This window comes from Gallus gallus, chromosome Z, assembly GCF_016699485.2.
Source record: "Gallus gallus isolate bGalGal1 chromosome Z, bGalGal1.mat.broiler.GRCg7b, whole genome shotgun sequence".
Classification (NCBI taxonomy): domain Eukaryota; kingdom Metazoa; phylum Chordata; class Aves; order Galliformes; family Phasianidae; genus Gallus; species Gallus gallus.
This window is the reverse complement of record NC_052572.1, coordinates 34989445-35013941: the sequence shown is the minus strand read 5'-3', so window position 1 is coordinate 35013941 and position 24497 is coordinate 34989445. Positions and strand designations below refer to the sequence as shown.

The window sequence follows — 24497 nt, the reverse complement described above, 5'->3', positions numbered from 1 at the left end:
GTGAAGCTGCCCCTCTACTGTGTGCTGGTGAGGCCTCACCTGGAGTACCCTGTTCAGACGTGTGGTCCTCAGTGCAGGAGAAATGTGGACCTGCTGGAGCGCGTCCAGAGGAGGGTCACAGAAACGATCCAAGGGATGGAACACCTCTGCTACGAGGCTGACATGGAACACCTCTGCTACGAGGACAGGCTGAGAGAGCTGGGGCTGTTCAGCCTGCACAAGAGAAGGTTGCAAAGTGACCTGTTCGTAACTTAATGCCAGGACGGAAATTCTACCAAGATCCTCAGAGGGACCCGGTATTCACGGTAGCAGAGGGTGATGGGTGGTGGCCTGGTCCACAAGTGCACGAGAAAAGACAGAAAACTCTTAGTACACCCACGGTCATATTACAGATATACACCCCAAATGGAAGGAAAGCAGAATGAACTCTTAATTGTCCTGTAACATCTGCCATTTTGTGAGAAACGCTCATGGTCAATACTCCAGGCTCAGGCAATTCGCCACGGATCACATTTTATTTCACGCTTTTGCAGAAGCAGGAAACCGTTGGAGTAGAGAGGTGCGCCGGACTGGAGAGACACAACAGTTCACGTTTCCTGCTTCACGAGGTGAGTTCCCCCACTCCCCACGGCTTGCCCCCCCCCACCCCCCAGGACCTCTGCAGAGTCATAACATCTCACTGCCATGCAAAAACAACGTTTCTTTCCCAACAATTTACGGTTGGAGTCCTCAGGACCTGCCTCAAACCGTGAGCGCTGCCAACACCCCGACGCCTTCTTTTTCAGGAAAGAGATGACCAAAAGGAAGTCTGGGCTCTACATGCTGCTTTTTCTGATCTTTCTATCTGCTCTCAGTGCGTATTTGCCTGCTGCCAGCAGTACAAACACTAGATGGGACCTCCAGCGTGCGGGCAGGTGCCGGAGCACCCGCGGGGCCCTTCGCACCTGCCACTTCTGCCGCTTGGGGAGCTCCGGAGACGCTGTTCACACGCAGATCCCAGCTGGCCTGAGAGCCGACTCAGAGCCGTTTCCCAGCTTTCCCCGTGGACGCTCTGTGTGGGAGCCCCCACAGCTCCGTCGCCTTTGTCCTCTATTCAGAGTAGTGCTCTGCCCAGCCAGGCCTATGAGGGGAGGCTGCCTGTCCTGCCAAGCTCGCTGTCAGGCGGGGGAGACGCAGTGGGAGCAAAAAGCCTTTGTGCTTTATAGTCAGAGTAGGAGACGGCCTGTGTATGGGAACGTTAGGATAGCTTCAGGGTCTCCTTTTCTGTCTTCTTTAACCACATAGGCAGAGTATTTGCCTCCTTAGAGAAATGAGCGCTGTTACCTTTTTGGAGGAATGGCAACGGCTGCCCCGCAAGGGGGCGCTGGGGCAGCATAGAAAATGGCTGACGTGTAACGGTCCCCTCTCCCCCCCCCCCCCAACCCCCCCCAGGGCCCGTCTTTGTAACTGCAGGGTGTGACGCGGCTGCTCCTGGCCCCGCTCCCCCGCGTCGTTGCCGCTGCCGCCAGAAGGCCTAATGGCGCCCGGTAGATAGCTCTTGGCTGACGGGGAAAGCCCTTGCCCTGCTGAGGCCGTTCCTTGCTTCAGGGCAGAACGCGGCCGCACGGGGCTGTGCGTTTCAGAGAAAGATCCGTTGTTGGTGGTAAAACAGGCTAGAAGTGGCTTCACTGGCTCTTTGTGGCTCTCTGTGCTGTGTGTGACCATAAAGTCAAGAAGGTATTATTATTTTCAGGGTCTCAGAATGGAAGTAAACATTGTCTTTCTTTCCCCCTGTCTGACTGTTAGCTGCTGACCTCCTACCGCATCCTCACATGGAGGATCGTGGCAGCTGTGGCAGCGATGGAGAGGAGGAGGAGGAGGAGTGCCATCAGCAGCTATCAGACCACTCTAAGAAAGGTTATTACGGACAGCCATCCAGACACAGAGACACAGAACTGTAGGCTTGCTGGTCTGTGCAAGCAGAATGCTGTCTGGAGGTTCTCTTCCTTCCCAGCCAAAGTGGAGCAAAGGTAGTCTTGCGAAGCTGTCTTTTTGGTTGGGGATAATTAGTAGGTGTGCTGCACGACTTAGACATATCCATAGGCTGAAACTGGAAGACTTTGTTTTGGGGGGATATACTATTCTGTTAGCATTTAGGCAAAGAAATCACTATCGCCTGAATGCTGTTGCCTGTTTTGAGAGGACCAAATCCTGTTCTAAAGTTGGAGTTAACTGTTGGTATTTTCATACTCGAACAGGAAAACCTTTTCTTCCCCTTTTATTAATGCTGCCAATTTGGGCTGTTCTACGAAAGCATGATCTAGGAGATAAACTTGATGCAACCGAACTTAAAAGGATTTAAAAACAAACTAAAAAACTAAAACTTAAAAAAACTAAACTTAAAAGGATTTAAAAACAGTAAGTGCCTTTAGCAAGAAGCATTTCTAGTTGTTTGTTTGGACATGCAACATGTGTAAACATACGTGTGTAAAGCCATAACACACTAAACAGGGGGATGGACTCTTTCACCTAAGTTTTGTATCAGATTCATGACAACAGTTTACCTTGCATGTTGTTTTTCAGGGTTCATATATGCAGATGGGGTATTTCAAAAGCACTGAGTGTGCATAACTGACCGTGCAGCTGGCCAGGTGGGTTGGAAAAGACCAGCTTGTGCTCAAACAGAAAAAGTGCTGTAGAAATTCAGTCATGTATCGAAATTGCCACAGCCACAAATAATAAACAACAGACTCTAGACAAATGTTGCACTTCCCCCCTTTTTTTTTTTTTCTTCTTCTGAGCAGCGTTAAGCTGCTGGAGCCTGACTCCGTGATTGTGCTTACAGCAGTATGTTGTTCCAGGCCTCCTCTCCTGCTCTTCAGTAAACTGGAAAGCTTCACTGTTGGTGTTATGTTAGCAGTGTTTTGAAGCCTCGTAATTTTGTATTGAAATTTGCTCTCCTTTAAAAGAAAACCAACACAGAACTACGGATTGCCTGTAGGACAGTTACATTTAGAGTATTGCCTTCTGCATTTTCTTGCTGTGAGAAACACGCTCGAGATCAAAAATTTCCAATCAGGCAAAGATGTCTGTGAAGAGCAGTTTATTCCTTATTGCAGTAATGAGCACACGCCCCCTACTGCCAAGGGAGAAATTGTGCAACTAGACAGTGAAATCCATGCCGTTACACACCCTGGGTCCGACGCAGGTAAAAGCTCTCCTGGCACTCACTGGTTGAGCGTCTCAGGCTCTCGATGTTTTGATGCTGTTGCTACACTACACTTCCATACAACATCTGTTACCAACTCATTGTCTTTGGGTATGTTCTGTACTTCTTACGGCATGGCAGCAGGAGGACAGTATTTTCAGCAGTCTGCACACTCATTGTGTCCTGTACCAGACTCTCCCCTACCCTATGTAATTACCTTACCTAGTGCCTGTGCCAATTGTACCTAGGTCAGAACTCCCCAGTCTCAACTTTACCGTGTCTGGGAGCTTTCTCTGTGAAAGGCAAAGTATCCTATGCTGTATCCTATCCTACATACAGAAACACTGGAAATGTCCACTGCAAAAGCACAATCTACCTCTCACAGTTCCCCCTCTTTCTCTTTTTACCCTTTTGTGTTTTTGCACCAGACTGTGAAACGCTTCTAATATTAGAAAACCAGCTTACTAGCCCAACTTGACGATTGATAGTAATAATTTATCAAAACTAATGATCTTGCTATTCTCCATACAATTTCTTCACCCTTGTATGATTCATCCCAGTATGAACAAGTAGTACGTCTTGAATCAGAGTGTAATCAGCATTAGAGGTTCCAAGCTACTAAGGGATGTGGGGAAGATGGGGAAGTTAGCCATAGTAAGGAAAGAAATTCCCGCACACGGTTTACAGATCAGGTATAGTCGCCACCAGGGAATCCGGTGATGTCTTGCTGGTCCGTGGGGAGGCAGCACGTTGGTCAGCGACGTCTCGTTGACTTACATGGCTGTGTTTTGGCAGATGGGGTACCCGTTCTTCCTCAGAACTCTTTGGGCCTGCCTACCCCAGTTGTCAGGGTCATCATGTCCTGTCCATCATGGTGATGGTAGCTGTCGGGGTACCCACATTTTTGCGCATCGGGAGGAACAGCGTGTCTGTCCTCTTACCGCTGTGCTGGTGGTAGTCAACCATTAACTTCAAAAACTTGTTGGGCAGGTCATGCCTCAGATGGGTGCCGTTGAACAGGCTTTGAGCCAAGCACTGTCCAGCTTCTCATGTCTCAGATGGCTGCCTCTGAACAAGCTTTGAGTCAGGCACTGTGCCCGCTTCTCACACCACCTGGCGGTGCAAGACTTGTTATCACTGTCCCATGGTGGTTCCAAGGAAAAAAAAAAAAGCATTAAGGGGAAGGAGGGGAGAAGGGAATGATACATGTTAAAATGACACAAAAGCAAAGGAGCAAAATGTGAGTGCCGCCAACGCTCTTAACTGAACTCGCCTTAGCCGTGGATCACGAGCAGTCTAGGAAAAGTTATCTAATACCTAGGGCAACTTTCAGACTCCTTGGGTAATACGAGGTGGGCCAGTCGCCTCAGCATCTGCCAGACTTCCACATACAGTGTGATTACAAGCAATAAACACATCAGTGTTAGGATTAATAAGATCACAACTGGGTGAAGCACAGAATTAAAAGCTCCTCTTGCTGTTGGTGGCCATCTAAGGAGCGTTTCCCAGCAATGCTGTTCTCCATCCTTCTGCACCCTTTCTAGGACATGGTGTATCTCTTCTGTATCATCTGTTAACAGAATCGTATCTGCTAACAGAATCAAAGTGTTCTTTTGTGCATTATCTTGGATGCATTCTAGCAGTTGGTACAGATTGTCATGTTGCAATAATTTCTTTACCGAAGCAAGATTCATTCCGACTGGGCCAGGTGGCAAATCTTGGATTAATGTGTAATTGGACCGCAACAACTGATAGGACGTAACTGGAACTGAATAATTAGAGTCACATCCCATAGTATTAGTAAAGTTGCAAGCACCGATGATTGAATGATAGCTTGTATCTACAGTGATATCAGCCATGAGTATAAAATTACACACACACATCCTTCTCCACTATAAGGGAGCACTATTTCACGGGTCTCGTTGGGATACCTCTCAAAATGGCAAGTATTTTGCTCAGTGTCAAGACAAGTGTATTGAGTCTTGATGGCATTACTCTCACAAATAAATAAATCCTCGTTGTTCCCATGCAGCACATGAACGAACATCAACACTTTGCCATTTGTTTCCATTTTGTTGGGCTTGTACTCTGTGTTCTAACAGGCAGGGTATAACTTCATTGTGATTCAGTCCCAGCACAATGACTGGGTACGTGGTATGTACCGCAGCACTGCGTACCGTTAGGACAAAAGCTGTAGCAAAGTTATGAACAGGATCATACGTAACATTAACTAGATGCCAGCAAAACTGAAATTCTCTTTCAAATTTATTTGCATTGTCCCACATCACCTTTCAAATTTCCGTGGGTAAAGCGTTTCCTTTACCTTCTACGAGTACGAGCTAGGAAGACATTATTTGAGTTATGTCAAGTGCATCTACAATTAACCCGTGGTCTTTTAGGTTAATTCTTTCCCACTGAGATAATACATCAGAAAAGAACTGCTGACTAGAGAAGTGCTGCAGCTTTCTTTGTGAAAGGCAACTTCTCCTATGCTACCTACAGAAATAGTGGACATTTCTGCTGCCAAAACACAATCTACTTCTCATATTGCCAAGGCGAGGCTACTCCTCAGATGAGAAAACATGGGCTGCTCACCAGAGTTTTCTTTCATTAAGCCTCTTTACTCAGCTAGAGAGAATCTGTTGTCATCAAAACATTTTTTTTTTTTTTTGTTCCAGCTGTATGTGTTTAGGTGTGGGTTCATCTAAACTTCTACACCGTAACTCTGTCTTTGCAATGGTTACACACTGCACACATCGGATTTTAGCTTATAGGTTCTTTGCATATAAGGAAGCTGAAGCAAGAGTCATGGTCATCAGTTCGTCAGGGTGGTTTTTGCTCCACCTTGCCTCGTTCTGTTCACGGGCAGTTATGACTCGGTGAATAATGAAGATGCAGAGCTGCTGGAGTGGGTCCAGAGGCCGGGAGGGTGATGGGAGGGCAGGAGCACCTGTCCTAGGAAGAGCGGCTGAGGGAGCTGGGCTTGTTCATGGATTGAATGGATTGGAACATTCATAGGTAAAGGCATAGAATAGAGTAGAACAGATTAATAGAATAGCGTGATAGATTCTGTGACTGAAGTGGGGCTTTCCCATGGCTGTTTGGAAAGAGAGGGACGGGAAGGTCTCTCTCCCAGCTAGAGGAGCCTGGGGATGACGGTAACCGTTAGTGAGAGAGGGGAAAGTTGGGGTAGCTGCGGGGTGCTGAGCGCGCGTGGAGGCCAGGGCTGTGATGAGCTCCGAAGCAAATGAAAAGGGACCCTGCTTGCAGCCACGTGCTCTCTGACCCAGTCCCCCATGTGTTTCACCCTTGTCTGGGAGGAGACATTGGGACTGTGGTAATCGTTTCTCACAGGTCAGTGACGATTGCTGAAAGACAAGAAATTCCCTCAAAGGACATCTGTAGGCCGCATGCACGCATCTTCCTGCTCCCAGCAGTGACTGGTGCTCCAATGGGAAGTCCTTCCCTTGCAGGCACTGTTGTCACAGACTGCCCCAGACCTGATGAGCTTCTGGTAAGAGCCCCCATCTGACCAACAGCTCTCTCGGTGGGATAGTGGCAGATGAGCTCCTGCCATTTTGCGCTGCTTTGCACAGTCCCCGGGCCTCGTACCTTCCCCTCTCTGCCTTTTGCTAAATGTGGAGGTGATGGGATGTACTCCTAAGCTTGCAAAGAGAGGGAGACTCAAAGGAGTGCCTGTGTGTCTGCTCATCTGTGAGCTGAGTGCTCGTCAGGGGCTGGGCAGCTCTCTGGCTTGTGTGTCTGCAGAAAGTTGCCCTCTCTGGTGAGTGAACAAGCCCAGGAGATGCAATTCCTGAGGAAGGAGGTGACTTTTGCCTGTCTGTGGAGACTGGCGCTGTGACAAAGGTGATCCTGCACTTTGGGGAAGAGGCTGGGATGAGCAGAGCCTTGGCCAGGGCACGGTTGTGTGGGCTGCCTGTGGGACTTCCCTGCTGACCCCAGCCGCTCAGGTCTTGTCAAGGATTGCTGGTCGAGGTGTGGCAAATGTGTTCACCTTGTGAGAAATGCTTGTATTCAATAGTTCGGGCTTAGGTGAAATTTGCTATGAATGACAATTTCTTTCCCGCTTTTACAGAAGCGGGCACTCTTGACTAGGGTGCACCAGGTCAGAGTGACACAACAGTTTATGTTTACTACTTCCCAGTGCACATTTTCTCCCATGCCCTCACTGGCCAAGGACTCCCAGGTTCACAGCCTGTGCGAGGCTCCTCATTCCCTCAGCCAGTGTCCCGTACCTGTTCACTGCTTGGTTAGCCCCTCCCCGTTCTCCTCCTCTCCTTCTTTAGCTTTCACCTGTTATGGCATGCTGGGATAACCTCTCCCAGTTAGCCTTCCCCTCTGTCTGGCATTCAAACTACAGAACTGGTTGGTACCAGTACATCTGAACGATGTTCCTCAAATTTCTCACAGTATACAGTTGGAATACTCAGGAGTCCCAAGTCGGGCCGAGATTTAATACTAAAAGGAAAAAAGGCTTTCGGCAGTATCTCACTGGAGTACCATGGTACTGTCCTCCCCATATACAGAGTCCAAGCTGATCCCTTTCTGCAACACAGGTATAACCCATGACAGCACACCAGGGAGATATCTGATGATAGTGAATCTGGCACACGAACTTTGGGCTACAATTGGCTGAGCCCACCAGGGCTGTCGAGGGCGGACGTACCATGAAACCTGCGGGGTGTCCCACCTCCCAGCCCTGCTAGGCCCAATTGTGAGGTCAGAGCCTTGAGCTGACGCTGTGCAGGCCCAGGCCTTTGTGAGGTCAGGAGTGGGTGCCACAGTCTGCCCCGATTGTGAGGTCAGAGCCATGAGCTGACGCCCAGGCCTTTGTGAGGTCAGGAGTGGGTGCCACAGTGTGTCCCACTGTGCCGCCACCTGGCACTGTTGGCCTTGGCTGCCAACGCGTGTGGAAGGAGCTCGCGGTGGTGTCCTGGTGGCTGTGTGCTCGGGACAGGCGTGCTTCTCCTGCGGATTGGGTTTGGGCTTGTTGCTCAGTGGCCTTCCTCCGCGCAGACATTCCTGCTGCGGAAGAAGACACTGACAAGGGGAAAGCTTGATTCCTCCACAGCATGAGGAGGAGAAAGTCTCCCCAGAGATCAAAAGGGGCACAGAGGCCCCCTGAAAGGGTGAGGGTGAGAGGAGCTGGCAGGAACGTGGAAGAGGCAGAAATGGAGAGCAGCCAGCTCCCAGGAAACAGGTAGGAGGGAGGTTTGTTCCTCCCAGGGACACAAGCTGTTGGGCAGCAGAGATGGAGCAAATGTGGCGCTGGTTGTATCCTTTCCGTGCTGCCCATTGTCGCCATGCTGGGGCTGCTCCCTGGGAGGCTTCCCAAGATGTCTGTTCTGGCTGGGGCCTCCAAGCTGGTCAGTCCTGCTGGCCACGGCTCCCGTGGTGTGGAGACGGTGCACAGCAGGGCTTTTCACTTTCCTCCACAGCTGCACCTCCTCTCTGGTGGCCCAGGCAGGGCCAGCCAGCTGCAGACGCACTGCTGCATACTGGGAGGGTAAGTCCCGGGCTGCTTTGCTCCACCAGGTTTCTGGGAAACGTTTTGGCCAGCAAGGGGCACCGCAGTACAACAGGAGCCGGGGCACCAAGCCTAAGGCTGACCTCCTTCCCTGAACGTGCCCTCAGTGGTGTGCCTGCGAGGTGATCTTTGCCAGCCCTCGGTGTCCCGCTCGCAGGATGCACCCAGCTGCCCCTTCTCCAGGACACAACCGCAGCCCTGCCCCTGCCTCAGCTGTGATCCAGGATCGGCTCCCAGCCCTCCTTAGAGGGTCTGACACAATGCTGACTGGTATCCCTTGAGAACGTGCTCACGCTTTTCTTCCTCCCCTTTCTTTGCCAGAGCCAAACATCTTAAGTCTTCTGAGAGAGTCACTGATCGTGGTTTCCCTCAAGAGACTCTTTGGCACAAGCATGTCCTCTGTGTGAGTACAGTACCTGTGCAATGTGGTATTGGGGGTTTCCGTGGGTGGGGGTGGGCAGGCCAGGCTGGCAGTGCTACCCAGCAGGAGAAAGAACTTGGCTCCCACCAGCAGCAGCTCTGCGCTTTCAGAGCTACGGCAGCAGCTCAGGAGGGAATGGGAGCAAAGCCCCAGTCCACACACCTGACGCGGCTCAAAACGTCTCATCCAAGCCTCTGGCTGGGATGTGAGGATGTAAGGCAGCAGGAGTTGAAGGAGCCCAGGAGTAGATGGCTGCAGCCTGCCTGTGGAGGACACCTCAAAGCAGGTGTTTCTTCATCTCCAGTATAAGGCGATTTGACTCCTCTGCAAAACAGAAGTCACGCCCCCAGCACAGAGTGGTGCTGAAGGCAGCTGAGGGAAGCCCCACTCCTGCTGGGGGTGCTCTGTTGGTGGTTTTTGCCAGCAGCGGACTCCCCACATTGCTGCTTTGCAGTGTGTAAGAGAAGATACCCCCGAGAAAGGGTCTGCCTCAAACCGTGAGCGCTGCCAACACCCCGACTCCTTCTTTTTCAGGAAAGAGATGACCAAAAAGAAGTCTGAGCTCTGCATTCTGCTTCTTCTGATCTTCCTATCTGCTCTCAGTGAGTATTTGCCTGCTGCCAGCAGTACAAACACTAGATGGGACCTCCAGCGTGTGGGCAGGTACTGAACGACCTGCGGGCCCTTCGCACCTGCCACTTCTGCCGCTTGGGGAGCTCCGGAGACACTGTTCACACACAGATCCCAGCTGGCCTGAGAGCCAACTCACAGCCAATTCACAGCTTTCCCCTTGGACGCTCTGTGAGGGAGCTCCCACAGCCCCGTAGCCTTTGTCTCCTATGCCAGTCAGCGTAAGAGCAGCGCTCTGCCCAGCCAGGCCTATGAGGGGAGGCTGCCTGTCCTGCCAAGCTCGCTGTCAGACAGGGAGAGGCAGTGGGAGCAAAAAGCCTTTGTGCTTTATAGTCAGAGTTGGCGAAGAGGGTCCGTTCTTGCAGCCATGTGCTCTCTGCCCCAGTCCCCCACATCTGCAGGAAACATCTTGCACTCCGGTTCGAGGCGAGACAGTAGGACTATGGCAACCCTTAGAATCCATAGTGAAATAACTTTCTGTCTGTGCTGCAAATGACAGCTGGTGCCTACTGTGGAATCTCATTGGCAAGAGTACTGTGGACAGAGGATTTCTTGCAGGTCAGTGACTACTGCTGAGGGACAGGCAATTCCCACAGAAGACGTCTGTAGGTGGCAGTTGGGCAAATGCACGCGTCCTCCTGCTGCCAGCAGTGACTGGTGCTCCAATGGCAAGCCTTTCCCTTTCAGATGCTGCCGTTGCAGACTGCTCCACGCCCGATGAACTCCGGGTAAGGGCCCCTGGGCCTGCTGCTCTCTTGGTGGGACAGTGGCAGACGAGCTCTTGCCATTTGCGCTGCCTTGCACAATCCCCAGGGCGTGTGCCTTTCCCTCTCTGCCTTTTATTAAACAGAGGTGATGGGAAGCGCTCCTAAGCTTGGAAAGAAAAGCATGAAGGAGTGGCTGTGTGTCTGCTCATCTGCTAAGTCCGAATGCGCTTCAGGGGCTGGGCAGCTCTCTGACATCTGCTCCGTGTGTGTTTGCAGGAACTCGCTGACTGAAGAAACCCAGGGGATTGAAAACCAGAGGAATGGGGTGTCTTACCTGGCTGAAGAGCGTGGCACTGTGATGAAGGTGATCCTGCACTTTGGGGAAGAGGCTGGGATGAGCAGAGCCTTGCGCAGGGCGCTTCTGTGGGGCTCCCTGTGGGATTTCCCTGCTGACCCCAGCCACTCATCTCACGCCAGGCCTTGCTGGTTGAGCTCCCCTTCTGCAAAGGCTTTCTCTTGGTCACATTTAGCCAGGCCATGCTGCTGGAAAGCTGCCCGCATTCTTGTCCTGGTAATCTAGGACCTCTGGCAGCTCTGGTGTCTTCCCAGAGAGTGGAGACACCTGGGTGCCCTTCCAGAGATATCCCACCCTGCCACAGCTCACCTGAAGAGTGTGGAAGGAGACAACAAGCCAGTGGTGCCCAGGCCCATACTCTGGCAGGGGACACAAAAACCGTCCAGCCTTCAACTTTTCCTGATGAAAAGAGGCTGAGTGCCTCTGCAGATGAGGCCTGTGTTTTGCTTTCTGACACGCTTCCTGACAAAGCTCCTTGGCTCTGACACGGAACGCAGTGGTCCAACGTAGCAGCCCAGTGATGTGTTCATCTCCTGTGCTGCTTTCTGTCTTCCCCAGGATGCCCAGGACTTGAGAGAGGCCGCGTGTGTGATGCCTAAGGAAAAGTGCTTCACAAAGTGTGACCGGGCTCTGAAAAGTGCAGGTATGGACCCAGACAGGCATGCCTTGTTAGGCTGGGCTTAAGCTCAGTGCTGCCAAAAGAAGGCTGTGCTGCGGCCTCGTCTCTCTGAGGAAGAGCCGGATGAGACTAAATCACTGGCCCAAGGACACAGCTGTGGCTCCCTTGGGCTCAGCGGCTCAGCCCCATCATGCCCTCGCTCCCTGCAGTGGTGCCCCTGGCCGGAGTTACTGCACTATGCTGAGGTTTCTCAGGGACTGAAAGCAGGTCCAGGTTGTCTTTAGCTCTCCCCATGCAGCATGGCCTTGTCTTGAGTCTGCTGCCCCTCACACAGGGCCTTGCTGCCTGCCACTGTCCGCAGACCTCATCTCTGTGCACCTGAGAGAGGGATGCTGTCAGCAGGCAGCCTTAGAAATAGCTTGAGCCAATTAGGTGCTGGGAGACTGGGCCCTTGGCAATCATCTGCTCTCTTCTCAATTCAGGTGTCTCCATAGACCTGCAGAGATCATCCAGGTCTGCATGGCACTGCAAGGTGGCTTGGTTCCTGTGCACTCAAAACGTGGTGGAGACCTTTGAGCAGGTAGGGTAGCAGAGATCCTCAGTGCTGCTTTTGTTCCCCCGTGTCCAGCTGGGGGCCCCTAAGGCCCCTCTGCAGTACTGCTCAAGCCCATGGTACTGCTCAAGGGCCTGGCTCCTGAGGGCTCCCTCAGGGCTTGGCTTACTAGAAACCAGTGGTACCCTCTGAAAGCAGGCTGACCTGGGTGAGCCGTGCTGCTAAATCCTGCATCCCACTCTCCGTGGTCAGGGCTGGCTGAGGGAGGAATCTCCTGTTTGTCTTTGTCAGCTCTGATCGTTGTTCTTTGGGTTGGGCGGGGGTGGAGGCAGGGGAAGATGCAGAACTACCGGGCAAAACAGGAGCTTTCTTCATAGCCCTGACTGCGGTGTGGGGTATCCCACGTTTCATAACGGATATCTTCCTCCTCATGGGAATTCGGAGAGTTCTCCTTCCCATGCCAGCAAGACAGCTGGGTGTGTCTGTCTGCTTCCCTACCTGCTGTCTGCAGCACCTAAGCAGCAAGCATGCTCATTGCTGCCTTTGTTTTTGGCTGCACGGGCAGCAGCGTGGGCCTCATGACTCCCTTGCTTCCTGCTCTCTGCTTTCAGCTGGACATGTCTCCAGGCTACTGCTGGCCTTTGAAAGCATCTCAGAGCCAGGTGGTCTTCAACTTGCCCACAAAAGTCCAGCCGACTGCAGTCACTGTGCAGCACTCAGTGGAAACAAACCTGTGGCACGTCAGCAGCGCTCCCCGTGATTTTGCTGTCTTTGTAAGTGTCTGCTGGTACATGGGGCTGGGATGTGGCTGTAGGGAAACGCCTCTGCTAGGGGACATACTGGAGAAGAGGACCAGTACGTCCTTGGAGCAATGCTCAAGGGGAGACTCAGCCCCACCACATTCTCCACCAGAGCTGCAGGAGCTGCTGGAGCTCCGGCGGCCCAGGTTTGGCACAAGTGTTGACCTGCTACCCTGTGCTTTATCTCGTAGGGCCTGGATGAGGAAGGAGAGAAGGAAGCTTTGCTTGGGAAATTCACCTATGATGTCAGGAAAGAGGTGACCCAGACCTTCCAACTGCAGGTACAGTCATTGCGTATGGGCAGGAGACCATTCCAGAAACACTGCTTTGGCAGCAAGTCAGTGGCAGGAGGAGTGTTGGGGAGTCCCTGCCAGGGCAGGGGTCCAGCGCGGGCTCAGAGAGACACGCTGAGGTTCAGAGGGCCGAGAGCACGCGACATGGCAGGGTAGCTGGGAGGATGAAGCAGGGAGAGCGCCACGTTGGACCAAGCACTGTGCACAGAGTTCCCAGCAATGCCCACCTCTTTTGGCAGAGCCTTGCAGTCCCACGTGTGTTGGGAGAAGGCCTGAAATGCAAGTGTCAGGTGGTAAGAGCCAAGAGACAGTGCCACGGGCACGCCCTGTTCCCAGTGGCTGGTCGGTTGGCATCTGTGGGCCTGGGCAGACGGAGGAGCTGCTGTCGGTGCGGGCACTCCTAGACAGCCCCCATGCAGGTGTGCTCCCCAGCCATATGGCTGTCCCCTGGGACCACATGGCATCAGGCTTCCACCGCTGCTCCTCCTGCTCCCACAGGCCAGACGTTGGCTCTGCTGGGGCACAGGGGGCCTTAGTGGGGCCGCCTGGGAGAAGGGAAGCAGAGAAAAGCCTCCTCCTCGGCCAAGGAGGGAGCTGGCCCCGCAACAGGCAGCGTGCTGACAAGGAGATGCATGGAGGCAGCTGCGGTTGCTTCCAGGCCAGGAGTTAAGTCTCTTGTTGTCCTCTTTGTTTTGCAGACCGAAATCCCAAGAGCTTTTTGGCATATAAAGCTCGTCGTACTCAACAACTGGGGAAATGCAGGACACACCTGTATTTATCGGGTGCAGGTTCATGGGAAGAGAGCGGGAACAAATGACATCGGCCAAGGACATGTGTAGACGCTGCAGAAAGGCGTTTCTTTTAAAAATAAAACACAAAATTATTCCACATCAGAGATGTGTGTTTGTCGTGGTGTGGAAGGTGTTCTTTCACAGGCTTCCTCTGAGCAGCCCATTTCTCATTGTCCAGCAGAAACGGGACATTCCTCACTTTGCCTCTGCCCCATGGATGTGAGTGAACCAAACAGAAGGAGATGATGGAGCCCTAGCCCTCCTTCATTGTCTGGAGGGATGCGAGGGACATCCATGAGGGCTGGCAGGTATTGCAGCAGCCACGGGGCTTAGAAACCCACCGTGGCTGAGGAAGCGGCTCAGGTGGTGTGTGTTCCCAAAACCAGCCCCCCTGGTGCTGCTGCTGTCGCTGACTCCAAATCCCATGGGAACCTCCCAGAGGTGGGAGGGTGTTCCTCTCCCACTTCTGCCACTCAGTGAGCTCTGGAGACGCTGTCTGCACACAGATCCTACCTGGCCCCAGAGCCAACAGAGCTGCTTCAGAGCTCTCCCTTTGGACGCTCTGCACAGGAACTCCCACAGACCCATAGCGTCCATCCTCTATACCAGTCAGCATAAGAGCATCAACGCAAGCGTCCTCAGCTCTCCTAGGCCATGCCTTCCACCTTCTGACCGGATCGGATTCTATTTTAATAGCCCAACAGCCAAGGACATGGAGCTCTTGGAGCGGGTCCAGAGGAGGGCCACTAAGGTGATCAGAGGGCTGGAGCACCTCTCCTGTGAGGAAAGGTGAGGGAACCGGGCTCATTCAGCTTAGAGAGGGCTCTGGGGAGACCTCATTGTGGCCTTCCAGTACTTGAAGGGAGCATATAAACAGCAAGGGGAACGGCTGTTTACGAGGATGGACAGCAAGAGGACAAGGGGGAATGGTTTTAAACCAAGACAGGGGAGGTTCAGGTTAGATATTAGGAGGAAGTTTTTCACACCGAGGGTGGTGACGCACTGGAACAGGTTGCCCAGGGAGGTTGTGGATGCCCCAAGCCTGGAAGCCTTCAAGGCCAGGCTGGATGTGGCTCTGGGCAGCCTGGTCTAGTGGTTGGTGACCCTGCCCATAGCAGGGGGGTTGAAACTAGATGATCACTGTGGTCCTTTCAACCCAGGCCATTCTGTGATTCTGTGAAGCTGCCCCTCTACTGTGTGCTGGTGAGGCCTCACCTGGAGTACCCGTGTTCAGATGTGTGGTCCTCAGTGCAGGAGAAATGTGGACCTGCTGGAGCGCGTCCAGAGGAGGGTCACAGAAACGATCCAAGGGATGGAACACCTCTGCTTCGAGGCTGACATGGAACACCTCTGCTACGAGGACAGGCTGAGAGAGCTGGGGCTGTTCAGCCTGCACAAGAGAAGGTTGCAAAGTGACCTGTTCGTAACTTAATGCCAGGACGGAAATTCTACCAAGATCCTCAGAGGGACCCGGTATTCACGGTAGCAGAGGGTGATGGGTGGTGGCCTGGTCCACAAGTGCACGAGAAAAGACAGAAAACTCTTAGTACACCCACGGTCATATTACAGATATACACCCCAAATGGAAGGAAAGCAGAATGAACTCTTAATTGTCCTGTAACATCTGCCATTTTGTGAGAAACGCTCATGGTCAATACTCCAGGCTCAGGCAATTCGCCACGGATCACATTTTATTTCACGCTTTTGCAGAAGCAGGAAACCGTTGGAGTAGAGAGGTGCGCCGGACTGGAGAGACACAACAGTTCACGTTTCCTGCTTCACGAGGTGAGTTCCCCCACTCCCCACGGCTTGCCCCCCCCCCCACCCCCCAGGACCTCTGCAGAGTCATAACATCTCACTGCCATGCAAAAACAACGTTTCTTTCCCAACAATTTACGGTTGGAGTCCTCAGGACCTGCCTCAAACCGTGAGCGCTGCCAACACCCCGACGCCTTCTTTTTCAGGAAAGAGATGACCAAAAGGAAGTCTGGGCTCTACATGCTGCTTTTTCTGATCTTTCTATCTGCTCTCAGTGCGTATTTGCCTGCTGCCAGCAGTACAAACACTAGATGGGACCTCCAGCGTGCGGGCAGGTGCCGGAGCACCCGCGGGGCCCTTCGCACCTGCCACTTCTGCCGCTTGGGGAGCTCCGGAGACGCTGTTCACACGCAGATCCCAGCTGGCCTGAGAGCCGACTCAGAGCCGTTTCCCAGCTTTCCCCGTGGACGCTCTGTGTGGGAGCCCCCACAGCTCCGTCGCCTTTGTCCTCTATTCAGAGTAGTGCTCTGCCCAGCCAGGCCTATGAGGGGAGGCTGCCTGTCCTGCCAAGCTCGCTGTCAGGCGGGGGAGACGCAGTGGGAGCAAAAAGCCTTTGTGCTTTATAGTCAGAGTAGGAGACGGCCTGTGTATGGGAACGTTAGGATAGCTTCAGGGTCTCCTTTTCTGTCTTCTTTAACCACATAGGCAGAGTATTTGCCTCCTTAGAGAAATGAGCGCTGTTACCTTTTTGGAGGAATGGCAACGGCTGCCCCGCAAGGGGGCGCTGGGGCAGCATAGAAAATGGCTGACGTGTAACGGTCCCCTCTCCCCCCCCCCCCCAACCCCCCCCGGGGCCCGTCTTTGTAACTGCAGGGTGTGACGCGGCTGCTCCTGGCCCCGCTCCCCCGCGTCGTTGCCGCTGCCGCCAGAAGGCCTAATGGCGCCCGGTAGATAGCTCTTGGCTGACGGGGAAAGCCCTTGCCCTGCTGAGGCCGTTCCTTGCTTCAGGGCAGAACGCGGCCGCACGGGGCTGTGCGTTTCAGAGAAAGATCCGTTGTTGGTGGTAAAACAGGCTAGAAGTGGCTTCACTGGCTCTTTGTGGCTCTCTGTGCTGTGTGTGACCATAAAGTCAAGAAGGTATTATTATTTTCAGGGTCTCAGAATGGAAGTAAACATTGTCTTTCTTTCCCCCTGTCTGACTGTTAGCTGCTGACCTCCTACCGCATCCTCACATGGAGGATCGTGGCAGCTGTGGCAGCGATGGAGAGGAGGAGGAGGAGGAGTGCCATCAGCAGCTATCAGACCACTCTAAGAAAGGTTATTACGGACAGCCATCCAGACACAGAGACACAGAACTGTAGGCTTGCTGGTCTGTGCAAGCAGAATGCTGTCTGGAGGTTCTCTTCCTTCCCAGCCAAAGTGGAGCAAAGGTAGTCTTGCGAAGCTGTCTTTTTGGTTGGGGATAATTAGTAGGTGTGCTGCACGACTTAGACATATCCATAGGCTGAAACTGGAAGACTTTGTTTTGGGGGGATATACTATTCTGTTAGCATTTAGGCAAAGAAATCACTATCGCCTGAATGCTGTTGCCTGTTTTGAGAGGACCAAATCCTGTTCTAAAGTTGGAGTTAACTGTTGGTATTTTCATACTCGAACAGGAAAACCTTTTCTTCCCCTTTTATTAATGCTGCCAATTTGGGCTGTTCTACGAAAGCATGATCTAGGAGATAAACTTGATGCAACCGAACTTAAAAGGATTTAAAAACAAACTAAAAAACTAAAACTTAAAAAAACTAAACTTAAAAGGATTTAAAAACAGTAAGTGCCTTTAGCAAGAAGCATTTCTAATTGTTTGTTTGGACATGCAACATGTGTAAACATACGTGTGTAAAGCCATAACACACTAAACAGGGGGATGGACTCTTTCACCTAAGTTTTGTATCAGATTCATGACAACAGTTTACCTTGCATGTTGTTTTTCAGGGTTCATATATGCAGATGGGGTATTTCAAAAGCACTGAGTGTGCATAACTGACCGTGCAGCTGGCCAGGTGGGTTGGAAAAGACCAGCTTGTGCTCAAACAGAAAAAGTGCTGTAGAAATTCAGTCACGTATTGAAATTGCCACAGCCACAAATAATAAACAACAGACTCTAGACAAATGTTGCACTTCCCCTTTTTTTTTTTTCTTCTTCTGAGCAGCGTTAAGCTGCTGGAGCCTGACTCCGTGATTGTGCTTACAGCAGTATGTTGTTCCAGGCCTCCTCTCCTGCTCTTCAGTAAACTGGAAAGCTTCACTGTTGGTGTTATGTTAGCAGTGTTTTGAAGCCTCGTAATTTTGTATTGAAGTTTGCTCTCCTTTAAAAGAAAACCAACACAGAACTACGGATTGCCTGTAGGACAGTTACATTTAGAGTATTGCCTTCTGCATTTTCTTGCTGTGAGAAACACGCTCGAGATCAAAAATTTCCAATCAGGCAAAGATGTCTGTGAAGAGCAGTTTATTCCTTATTGCAGTAATGAGCACACGCCCCCTACTGCCAAGGGAGAAATTGTGCAACTAGACAGTGAAATCCATGCCGTTACACACCCTGGGTCCGACGCAGGTAAAAGCTCTCCTGGCACTCACTGGTTGAGCGTCTCAGGCTCTCGATGTTTTGATGCTGTTGCTACACTACACTTCCATACAACATCTGTTACCAACTCATTGTCTTTGGGTATGTTCTGTACTTCTTACGGCATGGCAGCAGGAGGACAGTATTTTCAGCAGTCTGCACACTCATTGTGTCCTGTACCAGACTCTCCCCTACCCTATGTAATTACCTTACCTAGTGCCTGTGCCAATTGTACCTAGGTCAGAACTCCCCAGTCTCAACTTTACCGTGTCTGGGAGCTTTCTCTGTGAAAGGCAAAGTATCCTATGCTGTATCCTATCCTACATACAGAAACACTGGAAATGTCCACTGCAAAAGCACAATCTACCTCTCACAGTTCCCCCTCTTTCTCTTTTTACCCTTTGTGTTTTTGCACCAGACTGTGAAACGCTTCTAATATTAGAAAACCAGCTTACTAGCCCAACTTGACGATTGATAGTAATAATTTATCAAAACTAATGATCTTGCTATTCTCCATACAATTTCTTCACCCTTGTATGATTCATCCCAGTATGAACAAGTAGTACGTCTTGAATCAGAGTGTAATCAGCATTAGAGGTTCCAAGCTACTAAGGGATGTGGGGAAGATGGGGAAGTTAGCCATAGTAAGGAAAGAAATTCCAGCACACGGTTTACAGATCAGGTATAGTCGCCACCAGGGAATCCGGTGATGTCTTGCTGGTCCGTGGGGAGGCAGCACGTTGGTCAGCGACGTCTCGTTGACTTACATGGCTGTGTTTTGGCAGATGGGGTACCCGTTCTTCCTCAGAACTCTTTGGGCCTGCCTACCCCAGTTGTCAGGGTCATCATGTCCTGTCCATCATGGTGATGGTAGCTGTCGGGGTACCCACATTTTTGCGCATCGGGAGGAACAGCGTGTCTGTCCTCTTACCGCTGTGCTGGTGGTAGTCAACCCATTAACTTCAAAAACTTGTTGGGCAGGTCATGCCTCAGATGGGTGCCGTTGAACAGGCTTTGAGCCAAGCACTGTCCAGCTTCTCATGTCTCAGATGGCTGCCTCTGAAACAAGCTTTGAGTCAGGCACTGTGCCCGCTTCTCACACCACCTGGCGGTGCAAGACTTGTTATCACTGTCCCATGGTGGTTCCAAGGAAAAAAAAAAAAGCATTAAGGGGAAGGAGGGGAGAAGGGAATGATACATGTTAAAATGACACAAAAGCAAAGGAGCAAAATGTGAGTGCCGCCAACGCTCTTAACTGAACTCGCCTTAGCCGTGGATCACGAGGCAGTCTAGGAAAAGTTATCTAATACCTAGGGCAACTTTCAGACTCCTTGGGTAATACGAGGTGGGCCAGTCGCCTCAGCATCTGCCAGACTTCCACATACAGTGTGATTACAAGCATAAACACATCAGTGTTAGGATTAATAAGATCACAACTGGGTGAAGCACAGAATTAAAAGCTCCTCTTGCTGTTGGTGGCCATCTAAGGAGCGTTTGCCAGCAATGCTGTTCTCCATCCTTCTGCACCCTTTCCAGGACATGGTGTATCTCTTCTGTATCATCTGTTAACAGAATCGTATCTGCTAACAGAATCAAAGTGTTCTTTTGTGCATTATCTTGGATGCATTCTAGCAGTTGGTACAGATTGTCATGTTGCAATAATTTCTTTACCGAAGCAAGATTCATTCCGACTGGGCCAGGTGGCAAATCTTGGATTAATGTGTAATTGGACCGCAACAACTGATAGGACGTAACTGGAACTGAATAATTAGAGTCACATCCCATAGTATTAGTAAAGTTGCAAGCACCGATGATTGAATGATAGCTTGTATCTACAGTGATATCAGCCATGAGTATAAAATTACACACACACATCCTTCTCCACTATAAGGGAGCACTATTTCACGGGTCTCGTTGGGATACCTCTCAAAATGGCAAGTATTTTGCTCAGTGTCAAGACAAGTGTAATTGAGTCTTGATGGCATTACTCTCACAAATAAAATAAATCCTCGTTGTTCCATGCAGCACATGAACGAACATCAACACTTTGCCATTTGTTTTCCATTTTGTTGGGCTTGTACTCTGTGTTCTAACAGGGCAGGGTATAACTTCATTGTGATTCAGTCCCAGCACAATGACTGGGTACGTCGGTATGTACCGCAGCACTGCGTACCGTTAGGACAAAAGCTGTAGCAAAGTTATGAACAGGATCATACGTAACATTAACTAGATGCCAGCAAAACTGAAATTCTCTTTCAAATTTATTTGCATTGTCCCACATCACCTTTCAAATTTCCGTGGGTAAAGCGTTTCCTTACCTTCTACGAGTACGAGCTAGGAAGACATTATTTGAGTTATGTCAAGTGCATCTACAATTAACCCGTGGTCTTTTAGGTTAATTCTTTCCCACTGAGATAATACATCAGAAAAGAACTGCTGACTAAGAAAGTGCTGCAGCTTTCTTTGTGAAAGGCAACTTCTCCTATGCTACCTACAGAAATAGTGGACATTTCCGCTGCCAAAACACAATCTACTTCTCATATTGCCAAGGCGAGGCTACTCCTCAGATGAGAAAACATGGGCTGCTCACCAGAGTTTTCTTTCATTAAGCCTCTTTACTCAGCTAGAGAGAATCTGTTGTCATCAAAACATTTTTTTTTTTTGTTCCAGCTGTATGTGTTTAGGTGTGGGTTCATCTAAACTTCTACACCGTAACTCTGTCTTTGCAATGGTTACACACTGCACACATCGGATTTTAGCTTATAGGTTCTTTGCATATAAGGAAGCTGAAGCAAGAGTCATGGTCATCAGTTCGTCAGGGTGGTTTTTGCTCCACCTTGCCTCGTTCTGTTCACGGGCAGTTATGACTCGGTGAATAATGAAGATGCAGAGCTGCTGGAGTGGGTCCAGAGGCCGGGAGGGTGATGGGAGGGCAGGAGCACCTGTCCTAGGAAGAGCGGCTGAGGGAGCTGGGCTTGTTCATGGATTGAATGGATTGGAACATTCATAGGTAAAGGCATAGAATAGAGTAGAACAGATTAATAGAATAGCGTGATAGATTCTATGACTGAAGTGGGGCTTTCCCATGGCTGTTTGGAAAGAGAGGGACGGGAAGGTCTCTCTCCCAGCTAGAGGAGCCTGGGGATGACGGTAACCGTTAGTGAGAGAGGGGAAAGTTGGGGTAGCTGCGGGGTGCTGAGCGCGCGTGGAGGCCAGGGCTGTGATGAGCTCCCAAGCAAATGAGAAGGGACCCTGCTTGCAGCCACAGCCCATTTCTCATTGTCCAGCAGAAACGGGACATTCCTCACTTTGCCTCTGCCCCATGGATGTGAGTGAACCAAACAGAAGGAGATGATGGAGCCCTAGCCCTCCTTCATTGTCTGGAGGGATGCGAGGGACATCCATGAGGGCTGGCAGGTATTGCAGCAGCCACGGGGCTTAGAAACCCACCGTGGCTGAGGAAGCGGCTCAGGTGGTGTGTGTTCCCAAAACCAGCCCCCCTGGTGCTGCTGCTGTCGCTGACTCCAAATCCCATGGGAACCTCCCAGAGGTGGGAGGGTGTTCCTCTCCCACTTCTGCCACTCAGTGAGCTCTGGAGACGCTGTCTGCACACAGATCCTACCTGGCCCCAGAGCCAACAGAGCTGCTTCAGAGCTCTCCCTTTGGACGCTCTGCACAGGAACTCCCACAGACCCATAGCGTCCATCCTCTATACCAGTCAGCATAAGAGCATCAACGCAAGCGTCCTCAGCTCTCCTAGGCCATGCCTTCCACCTTCTGACCGGATCGGATTCTATTTTAATTGCCCAACAGCCAAGGACATGGAGCTCTTGGAGCGGGTCCAGAGGAGGGCCACTAAGGTGATCAGAGGGCTGGAGCACCTCTCCTGTGAGGAAAGGTGAGGGAACCGGGCTCGTTCAGCTTAGAGAGGGCTCTGGGGAGACCTCATTGTGGCCTTCCAGTACTTGAAGGGAGCATATAAACAGCAAGGGGAACGGCTGTTTACGAGGATGGACAGCGAGAGGACAAGGGGGAATGGTTTTAAACCAAGACAGGGGAGGTTCAGGTTAGATATTAGGAGGAAGTTTTTCACACCGAGGGTGGTGACGCACTGGAACAGGTTGCCCAGGGAGGTTGTGGATGCCCCAAGCCTGGAAGCCTTCAAGGCCAGGCTGGATGTGGCTCTGGGCAGCCTGGTCTAGTGGTTGGTGACCCTGCCCGTAGCAGGGGGGTTGAAACTAGATGATCACTGTGGTCCTTTCAACCCAGGCCATTCTGTGATTCTGTGAAGCTGCCCCTCTACTGTGTGCTGGTGAGGCCTCACCTGGAGTACCCTGTTCAGACGTGTGGTCCTCAGTGCAGGAGAAATGTGGACCTGCTGGAGCGCGTCCAGAGGAGGGTCACAGAAACGATCCAAGGGATGGAACACCTCTGCTACGAGGCTGACATGGAACACCTCTGCTACGAGGACAGGCTGAGAGAGCTGGGGCTGTTCAGCCTGCAGAAGAGAAGGTTGCAAAGTGACCTGTTCGTAACTTAATGCCAGGACGGAAATTCTACCAAGATCCTCAGAGGGACCCGGTATTCACGGTAGCAGAGGGTGATGGGTGGTGGCCTGGTCCACAAGTGCACGAGAAAAGACAGAAAACTCTTAGTACACCCACGGTCATATTACAGATATACACCCCAAATGGAAGGAAAGCAGAATGAACTCTTAATTGTCCTGTAACATCTGCCATTTTGTGAGAAACGCTCATGGTCAATACTCCAGGCTCAGGCAATTCGCCACGGATCACATTTTATTTCACGCTTTTGCAGACGCAGGAAACCGTTGGAGTAGAGAGGTGCGCCGGACTGGAGAGACACAACAGTTCACGTTTCCTGCTTCACGAGGTGAGTTCCCCCACTCCCCACGGCTTGCCCCCCCCCCCACCCCCCAGGACCTCTGCAGAGTCATAACATCTCACTGCCATGCAAAAACAACGTTTCTTTCCCAACAATTTACGGTTGGAGTCCTCAGGACCTGCCTCAAACCGTGAGCGCTGCCAACACCCCGACGCCTTCTTTTTCAGGAAAGAGATGACCAAAAGGAAGTCTGGGCTCTACATGCTGCTTTTTCTGATCTTTCTATCTGCTCTCAGTGCGTATTTGCCTGCTGCCAGCAGTACAAACACTAGATGGGACCTCCAGCGTGCGGGCAGGTGCCGGAGCACCCGCGGGGCCCTTCGCACCTGCCACTTCTGCCGCTTGGGGAGCTCCGGAGACGCTGTTCACACGCAGATCCCAGCTGGCCTGAGAGCCGACTCAGAGCCGTTTCCCAGCTTTCCCCGTGGACGCTCTGTGTGGGAGCCCCCACAGCTCCGTCGCCTTTGTCCTCTATTCAGAGTAGTGCTCTGCCCAGCCAGGCCTATGAGGGGAGGCTGCCTGTCCTGCCAAGCTCGCTGTCAGGCGGGGGAGACGCAGTGGGAGCAAAAAGCCTTTGTGCTTTATAGTCAGAGTAGGAGACGGCCTGTGTATGGGAACGTTAGGATAGCTTCAGGGTCTCCTTTTCTGTCTTCTTTAACCACATAGGCAGAGTATTTGCCTCCTTAGAGAAATGAGCGCTGTTACCTTTTTGGAGGAATGGCAACGGCTGCCCCGCAAGGGGGCGCTGGGGCAGCATAGAAAATGGCTGACGTGTAACGGTCCCCTCTCCCCCCCCCCCCCAACCCCCCCCAGGGCCCGTCTTTGTAACTGCAGGGTGTGACGCGGCTGCTCCTGGCCCCGCTCCCCCGCGTCGTTGCCGCTGCCGCCAGAAGGCCTAATGGCGCCCGGTAGATAGCTCTTGGCTGACGGGGAAAGCCCTTGCCCTGCTGAGGCCGTTCCTTGCTTCAGGGCAGAACGCGGCCGCACGGGGCTGTGCGTTTCAGAGAAAGATCCGTTGTTGGTGGTAAAACAGGCTAGAAGTGGCTTCACTGGCTCTTTGTGGCTCTCTGTGCTGTGTGTGACCATAAAGTCAAGAAGGTATTATTATTTTCAGGGTCTCAGAATGGAAGTAAACATTGTCTTTCTTTCCCCCTGTCTGACTGTTAGCTGCTGACCTCCTACCGCATCCTCACATGGAGGATCGTGGCAGCTGTGGCAGCGATGGAGAGGAGGAGGAGGAGGAGTGCCATCAGCAGCTATCAGACCACTCTAAGAAAGGTTATTACGGACAGCCATCCAGACACAGAGACACAGAA

The 24497-nt window shown here is 51.7% G+C and overlaps 1 protein-coding gene and 1 non-coding gene across 3 annotated transcripts; one reads left to right on the top strand and one right to left on the bottom strand.

The window, feature by feature from the left end:
• The first annotated feature begins 1442 nt into the window (after window positions 1-1442).
• On the top strand, window positions 1443-14008 carry LOC121106505 (sperm-associated antigen 4 protein-like). Of its 2 annotated transcripts, none has more exons than XM_040656038.2 (12): window positions 1443-8408; window positions 8647-8714; window positions 9057-9138; window positions 9691-9758; window positions 10286-10344; window positions 10474-10514; window positions 10770-10857; window positions 11407-11491; window positions 11950-12047; window positions 12632-12793; window positions 13012-13101; window positions 13812-14008. In XM_040656038.2, exons 1-12 carry the CDS (start codon window positions 8281-8283, stop codon window positions 13950-13952), a joined length of 1110 nt encoding a protein of 369 aa, XP_040511972.1. In that variant the 5' UTR covers window positions 1443-8280; the 3' UTR covers window positions 13953-14008. The 2 variants fall into 2 exon arrangements, with proteins under 2 accessions (XP_040511972.1, XP_040511971.1); XM_040656037.2 differs by lacking the exon at window positions 13812-14008 and having other exon boundaries at window positions 1443-2009; window positions 2563-8408; window positions 13012-13805.
• On the bottom strand, window positions 6934-6990 carry MIR7482-1 (microRNA 7482-1). Its single transcript, NR_105652.1, has one exon. It is a non-coding gene; the product is annotated as a microRNA 7482-1 (primary transcript).
• Window positions 14009-24497: the final 10489 nt, after the last annotated feature.